We start from the raw sequence: 8,491 nt of genomic DNA, 5'->3' as shown, positions 1-8,491 counted from the left end.
TATTATACACAAACCCCTCATGTTTTGAGCAAAATGCTTCACTTCCCACATGGACTCAACTTTCCCAACAAACTATAAGATTTGACTGTATATTATATTATTATATTATTCACCCCTCTTACTAGGGCCCCGGTGCTTTTGAGAAGCAGCCAAGCCACACCAGTAAGTGAATATTAACACGCAATATATTGAATAACAAATCAATCGATTGTTACAATTATTCAAAACAAAACAATATATTTACATTATTTACAGTTACAGATGAATAATAAAGTTACATTATTATATCTATACAGGAGAAATAGCCGCGCTTATACACCGGGGCCATAGGTTGGTTTGGTGAAGAGCAGGACGTTAAAATATTCCGTCTCCGTGTTGTTCTCTCGTTCCTGGGAAGTGTTGGGAACCTGATGGGGGGCCATCTGTCCAGCTGGACTTTGGGAATATATTTGTTGGTTACTAATGTTCTGGGACTGCTGGGACTTTTTCTAAGATAAAGAGAAAGGAAACAGAGTTAGTGTTACACTGGGTCAGACTATTACGGCTCTATGTCGCCTCATGCTCAGAGAAGACCTTACCCAGGCTTTGCTTCTCTTTCTTTCTTTCTTTCTTTCTCTTTCTTTCTTTCTTTCTTTCTTTCTTTCTTTCTTTCTTTCTTTCTTTCTTTCTTTCCCTTCCTTCCTTCCTTCCTTCCTTCCTTCCTTCCTTCCTTCCCTTCCTTTCCCTTCCCTTCCCTTCCCTTCCTTCCTTCCTTCCTTCCTTTCCCTTCCCTTCCTTCCTTCCTTCCTTCCTTCCTTCCTTCCTTCCTTCCTTCCTTCCGTCCTTTCCCTTCGCTTTCTTCCTTCCATCCCCTTCCTTCCTTTCCCTTCCCTTCCTTCCTTCCTTCCTTCCTTCCTTCCTTCCTTCCTTCCTTCCTTCCTTCCTTCCTTCCTTCCTTCCTTCCTTCCTTCCTTCCTTCCTTCCTTCCTTCCTTCCTTCCTTCCTTCCTTCCTTTCCCTTCCCTTCCTTCCTTCCTTCCTTCCTTCCCTTCCCTTCCTTCCTTCCTTTCCCTTCCCTTCCTTCCTTCCTTCCTTTCCCTTCCCTTCCCTTCCCTTCCCTTCCTTCCTTCCTTCCTTCCTTCCTTCCCTTCCTTCCTTTCCCTTCCCTTCCCTTCCTTCCTTCCTTCCTTCCTTTCCCTTCCCTTCCTTCCTTCCTTCCGTCCTTTCCCCCTTCGCTTCCTTCCTTCCATCCCCTTCCTCCCTTCCTTTCCCTTCCCTTCCCTTCCCTTCCTTCCTTCCTTCCTTCCTTCCTTCCTTCCTTCCTTCCTTCCTTCCTTCCTTCCTTCCTTCCTTCCTTCCTTCCTTCCTTCCCTTCCCTTCCCTTCCCTTCCCTTCCCTTCCCTTCCCTTCCCTTCCCTTCCTTCCCTTCCCTTCCTTCCTTCCTTCCTTCCTTCCTTCCTTCCTTCCTTCCTTCCTTCCCTTCCCTTCCCTTCCCTTCCCTTCCCTTCCCTTCCCTTCCCTTCCCTTCCCTTCCCTTCCTTTCTTCCTTCCTTCCTTTCCCTTCCTTCCTTCCTTTCCCTTCCCTTCCTTTCTTCCTTCCTTTCCCTTCCTTCCTTCCTTCCTTCCTTCCTTTCCCTTCCTTCCTTCCTTCCTTCCTTCCTTTCCCTTCCTTCCTTCCTTCCTTCCTTTCCATTCCTTCCTTCCTTCCTTCCTTCCTTCCTTCCTTTCCCTTCCCTTCCCTTCCTTCCTTCCTTCCTTTCCCTTCCCTTCCCTTCCTTCCTTCCTTCCTTCCTTCCTTTCCCTTCCTTCCTTCCTTCCTTCCTTCCTTTCCCTTCCTTCCTTCCTTCCTTCCTTTCAATTTTCTTTCTTTCTTAGGGTTCTAATTCCTTAAGTGCCTGAGATCAGAACATTAGCCTCGATCTTACTTCATGTTCAGGGAAACCAAAATGGTTTTGAAAAGGTTGGGGGGGAAATGGTGCTACGTTATTAGTCAGGATACGGGAGAATTTTTGGAGGCAGAACAGCCCTATTGGGTTTATTTAATGGTTAAATGATTCCCTTTTCTCTGTAATAATAAAACAGTACCTGTACTTGATCCCAACTAAGATATAATTACCCCTTATTGGGGCAGAACAGCCCTATTGGGTTTATTTAATGGTTAAATGATTCCCTTTTCTCTGTAATAATAAAACAGTACCTGTACTTGATCCCAACTAAGATATAATTACCCCTTATTGGGGCAGAACAGCCCTATTGGGTTTAATTAATGGTTAAATGATTCCCTTTTCTCTGTAATAATAAAACAGTACCTGTACTTGATCCCAACTAAGATATAATTACCCCTTATTGGGGCAGAACAGCCCTATTGGGTTTATTTAATGGTTAAATGATTCCCTTTTCTCTGTAATAATAAAACAGTACCTGTACTTGATCCCAACTAAGATATAATTACCCCTTATTGGGGCAGAACAGCCCTATTGGGTTTATTTAATGGTTAAATGATTCCCTTTTCTCTGTAATAATAAAACAGTACCTGTACTTGATCCCAACTAAGATATAATTACCCCTTATTGGGGCAGAACAGCCCTATTGGGTTTATTTCATGGTTAAATGATTCCCTTTTCTCTGTAATAATAAAACAGTACCTGTACTTGATCCCAACTAAGATATAATTACCCCTTATTGGGGGCAGAACAGCCCTATTGGGTTTATTTAATACTTGAATGATTTTTAGCAGACTTAAGTTACGGAGATCCAAATTACAGAAAGACCCCTTATCCGGAAAGCCCCAGGTCCCGAGCATTCTGGATAACAGGTCCCATACCTGTAGTTACAAAGTTCCCCCCCCCCCCCAACGTCTGTACCGAAATTTCTTACTACTGGGTTTTATGGTTACTGACCGGTTACTGACCCGTCTGGGCTGCCCCTTCCCCAACTGCCTGAGATCAGACTATTACGGTCCCTCTCACTTCATACTCTGGAGCTCTCTGTCTGTCTCGGGTTTATGGGTTTATTTGACCTTATGTCTCTCTCTGCGTTACCTTGCGCCAAAAGACGGTCACCGCGCCCCCAAAGAGGAGGAGGAGGATTCCCGGAATCAGCCCGGTAACGATATAATGGAAGACGTTCCACTCGGTGGGTTCTGTGTAGACAAACGTGTAGATAAACCCCAGGGTTATATGGGAAATAACACCAGTTACAGTTATGAGTTGTGGAACCCTGACCAGTTGGAGAAGTAAGGACGACCCAATGGGCTAAAGGCTGCAGTTCTACAGGCTGCGCCGCCCCATGAATGACACCTTGATATTATGTAGGGACAATGGGACCGGCCATAACCGCAGTTTAGCTTTGGCGCGACTATCTCATAGTTGCCAAGTTCAGGAGAACCTTGAGGAACAAGGGTTTCCAAGAATCAATATCTAAAGGTAAGACTTTACTTAGGGGACTATATAGATCAATCAATTCCAGACTATCCATATAAAATAAACAAACAAGCAATGACCCATAATGTATCCAATCAAACTGAGATGAGACAGGACAAGTCAAAAGGACCAATCAATCAGCCCGATGGAAACAACGACCGAAACGGGTTCTAGGTTCCAATGGCATTCGATATCTCAGAATTCTCATTATTTTAGGGTTCTGACATAATAATGACTGCCTGATGGCCTGGCCAATGATTACTCTTGGTTTTGTTTGATCAGTCTTTCAAAAATTCATAATGCCTGGAATCCCCTACTTGACCCTGGATAAATTAGCTCATTATAGTGATTGGGTCTTAATGAGTCTGGAACAGGCAAGGATGGAAACAGTTGGGTGTTAGAGCTCGGTGCATTGAAGAGCATGAGTTAGAAATGGTTAAATTCCAGTAAAGGCAACTCGAGTTCTCCACCTCCCACAAGGTTTGATTTTTATCTGTTGGGAAATAAATGACCCAAATCCAATTCCCTTGGTACCAGTCGGCCAATACAGTCACTTCCTACTCAGGAAACTGAAGGCAAAACCTCAGCGCGGCCATTGGCTTTGACCAAAGAGGAAACGTGTAAAACTACAACTAATGTTCCGCTCATGGTCAACTGGAAGGAGAAGTTGTGACCGAGTCCATCTTGTCCATACAGAATACTGGCTCATTGGCCAAATGGGGTAACACATGATAGGTATGGGAAAGGCACTTCAATTCTAACAAAAAGTTGTAAGTTATAAAGGGTCAGTGTTGGCCTTGGCGCTTCTTGTGGGGGTACCCCAATATGGCATTTTTGGGGGGGGAACAGATTTCTCCACCTGGAGAGTCAATGTTCTCCCTCATTATGTTTGACTCAGGGGCAGAAGCAGATTGGGGTTAGTAATTAGTAATTATGGAAGGGTGGGCAATCCTGTAACTCCAGGTTAAAGGGGAAGTAGACACATATTGGGGGGGGGGTAATAGGCTGAATATGACTTTTGTAGAAGGAGAAGATTACAAGGAATCAGTGTTGGTCTTCACATCATAAGATAAAGAGCCAATTAGGCTTCACATCATAAGATAAAGAGCCAATAAGGCTTCACATCATAAGATAAAGAGCCAATAAGGCTTCACATCATAAGATAAAGAGCCAATAAGGCTTCACATCATAAGATAAAGAGCCAATAAGGCTTCACATTATAAGATAAAGAGCCAATAAGGCTTCACATCATAGGACCCCAAAGGAGAACCAGACACACAGCCCACTCTAACATCTATAGGGATCTACATGGTATAGGGATTATACAGGAATATGGAAGAAATAGGAAAGGGCTTATGGGAGTTTTCCCAGTCCCTTTAGAGCCTCTGGCAGATCTTCTAGTGCTCTGATAGGCCGGGGTCTGTTGTTCCCAGTTCTCTGAGTAGCCGACTAAAGACAAAAGGAGGTTTATCGCACACAAAGTTCCTTGCACCTCACAGTAAATGAGAAATGTCCACTAAGTTAATCTTTTAATCCCCAAGTAAAACCTGCCTCACTGATACAGAGGAGCCAATAACGGCAGCCGTATCCAACCCCTCCGACTGGCAGCCTTTCCCAATAACTGGGCCGTTCCCTTTATCCCTGAACTTTCCCTGTTCCAATAATGGAAATGGTGGAAACAAAAACTGCATGGAATATTCTAGATTGGGCCTTTATAGAACTTTATTAAGAAGAAGAATGACCCCACTCCTCTCAATCCATTCCCCTATTTATACATGACCTTGCTAGGATCCCTTGTTATAGCTAAGTTTATGATCCCCAGGTACCCCAGGTAGGGCAGGAACTTGGGGTAAGAAGGAGAGGCACTTGCCTAGGGTGCAACAGTGAGGGGAACTGGGCACATAGCTCTTTGCCCACCCTCTCCTGGTTTTGGGCCATCTCAGTCTTGGTGCACAAGTCACATGTGCTATGGAGAAGATGGGATGTCTGGGGTGGGGCTTGCCTTGGGTCCCCTCAACCTTAGGCTCAGCACTTACCCCCAGGTCCATGCCCAAAAAGTATTTGCCCAACGTGTTCCCATAAGGGGTATAGATGGATAAGGCCCCAGTGCCTTTTACACATTTTACACTGTAACTTTGGCTTTTCTATGTAATATACTGTGGACTAATATAACTATATATATATATATAACTATACTATATAACTACAGTAGCTTTACCAGAGACCCCTGTAACCCAACTATTTCCATTTTTAATGGTATCCCACTCTAATACCCTTTTCACTACTGATATACTGAAATCAGATTTAGGGATTAATCTTTGCACGTGAAGCAATCAGTTCCTCACTTCCTATATTGCCAATATGATGGATTTGTAAGACAAACGCAAAGTTGTTCATAGTATCTGGGCTGAGGCCAATAAATGGTGCCTATAGAAGGCCTATAGAAGGCCAATAGAAGGCCTATAGAAGGCCAATAGAAGGTCTATAGAAGGCCAATAGAAGTCCAATAGAAGGCCAATAGAAGGCCTATAGAAGGCCTATAGAAGGCCAATAGAAGGCCAATAGAAGGCCTATAGAAGGCCAATAGAAGGCCTATAGAAGGCCAATAGAAGGCCGCCTGTATCCCATTTGAGACTTTATCCCACTGAGCAGCCATATCCAACTCCATAATTACCTCTGACCAGAAGGAAAATCTTCCCAACCATCTTGCCATTTGGAAAAGTGGCAAAAGTGCAGCAGTAGGGCCCACTGTCATTCCTATAGGCGCTGTGTATCTTAATCCCATATCCTTCCGCCAACGTCACCCTGTGTGCAAATGTTTCAACCACGTGACCCTTGTCGGTGATGTGATAGGCTATGTCTGCGCCGTCGCACCGGTCCCAGGTCACTTGGACGATATTAGTCCCGGCAGCGGGAAGGTCACATCTCAGAGACGCCTCATTTCCTTCTGTGATTGTGATGTTAGACGTCTGTATGGGGGTACCCGCCACGGCCCCTACAAAGTAACACAATCAGATGTGACGGGGTATCATTGTCTCCCTATTATCATGTAGATTGCAAGCTCTTGTGTTCAAGTGCTCATATTTAATGAGAACTGAGGAAATATCACGACATAAACATATATCTAAAGCTCTTGCAAATATCATGTTGTCACGTGCAGTACCATCTTCCTCCTGCAGCTGCAACAACAGGCTCGTTCCATAGTCAGTAATGGGACAGCGCCACCACTTATGGCATAGCTGCAAAAATATTAATTTCAGCAAACAAACTCCTATCAGTCAGGTTAAAGAAAGCATCAGAGTTTATTGTATATTTATATATAGTGACCCCCCCCTTAACTGCCCCCCCCCCCCAGTGTAACCAATCCCAACTGGGCCAGCCTTTCCCCATAACTGAGCCCATTCCCTTTATCAGCTTAGTCGCTCTTCCCTGTACTTTCTCTATTTCATTACTGCCCCCCCTTATATATTTATATATAGTGACCCCCCCCCCCATATTACCACTGAAGCAGAGCCATAGGGACACAGCTGTCGGGGCCCAGGGCGGCAGTTGCATTTGTACCATCCGGGCGCTGATTTCTGCTTCTTCCTCGGAACCGACTGACTGACAATCTGCCCAGAAGTGAGACTGTAACTGAGAGGGAAGCGCTACCTGCGGCCACTTCAAAACATGAAGGAAACCACATTCATGGGGGCGAGAAAACACAGCAACGAGTGACGTCTCCCCTCATAAACATCTCTGGGTGCGTAATCTCCTGTACTGTCCGACCGGCCGGATATCTCTCTGTACAGGCGTTGGGCAAACTTAGGGGGCTGTTCCTGCTGAATTGTGCTTAGTACAGGGGAATCCCTATGTGCCATAGTTTTATGGTATCTCTCTGTACAGGCTATGAGCAAACTTAGGGGGCTGTTCCTGCTGAATTGTGCTTAGTACAGGGGAATCCCTATGTGCCATAGTTTTATGGTATCTCTCTGTACAGGCTATGGGCAAACTTAGGGGGCTGTTCCTGCTGAATTGTGCTTAGTACAGGGGAATCCCTATGTGCCATAGTTTTATGGTATCTCTCTGTACAGGCTATGGGCAAACTTAGGGGGCTGTTCCTGCTGAATTGTGCTTAGTACAGGGGAATCCCTATGTGCCATAGTTTTATGGTATCTCTCTGTACAGGCTATGAGCAAACTTAGGGGCTGTTCCTGCTGAATTGTGCTTAGTACAGGGGAATCCCTATGTGCCATAGTTTTATGGTATCTCTCTGTACAGGCTATGGGCAAACTTAGGGGGCTGTTCCTGCTGAATTGTGCTTAGTACAGGGGAATCCCTATGTGCCATAGTTTTATGGTATCTCTCTGTACAGGCTATGGGCAAACTTAGGGGGCTGTTCCTGCTGAATTGTGCTTAGTACAGGGGAATCCCTATGTGCCATAGTTTTATGGTATCTCTCTGTACAGGCTATGGGCAAACTTAGGGGGCTGTTCCTGCTGAATTGTGCTTAGTACAGGGGAATCCCTATGTGCCATAGTTTTATGGTATCTCTCTGTACAGGCTATGAGCAAACTTAGGGGGCTGTTCCTGCTGAATTGTGCTTAGTACAGGGGAATCCCTATGATTCTAGTTGCTGTTGGGGGGACGGGGCTGTTACTGGGGGGGTACAGAGCGGGCGCGGCGGTGCCATTACCAGGCTCACAGTGTGAGTACAATGAGAATTGGGTTCCTGCCGCTTATATTGTTCCGACTGCAGAACTGAAATGGATTTGATGCTGAGCTGGAAATGAAACGATTAAAGCACAAAGCGACTCGGTAGTTTCCCTGCTTGTTTATTTGCTTTGGGCCGATCTGCGACTCTTTAGCAAAGAAATATGTTTATTCTCTCGCTGGCGGCTCAGTAAGTCGGAGGGAAGGGGTAACCGGGCCGGTCCAATATTATATTTATATCTCATGGGTTTCGGTGGAACCAGAAGGTTCCTAAAGGGTAAGTAACCCTGCTGCAGGGTAGGGATAGTGGGGGAGCCCAGAGCAGCCCCGGGTTAGTGCCCCTAGGAAGTACCCTACCTGCAGGGGGCAGGTTTCTGTAGGGAAGGGGTAGTTGGAGAG

General features: G+C 45.3%; 1 protein-coding gene across 1 annotated transcript; it reads right to left on the bottom strand.

The window, feature by feature from the left end:
• Positions 1–211: 211 nt before the first annotated feature.
• On the bottom strand, positions 212–6,993 carry tigit (T cell immunoreceptor with Ig and ITIM domains). Its single transcript, XM_004912275.4, has 4 exons — positions 6,901–6,993; positions 6,075–6,395; positions 3,020–3,120; positions 212–488 (listed from the first exon to the last, which is right to left on the bottom strand). Exons 1-4 carry the CDS (start codon positions 6,962–6,964, stop codon positions 312–314), a joined length of 663 nt encoding a protein of 220 aa, XP_004912332.1. The 5' UTR covers positions 6,965–6,993; the 3' UTR covers positions 212–311.
• Positions 6,994–8,491: the final 1,498 nt, after the last annotated feature.

Source organism: Xenopus tropicalis, chromosome 2 (assembly GCF_000004195.4).
Source record: "Xenopus tropicalis strain Nigerian chromosome 2, UCB_Xtro_10.0, whole genome shotgun sequence".
In the NCBI taxonomy this organism is placed as follows: domain Eukaryota; kingdom Metazoa; phylum Chordata; class Amphibia; order Anura; family Pipidae; genus Xenopus; species Xenopus tropicalis.
The sequence above is the reverse complement of the archived record's forward strand: the minus strand, read 5'-3'. Positions and strand labels throughout refer to the sequence as shown.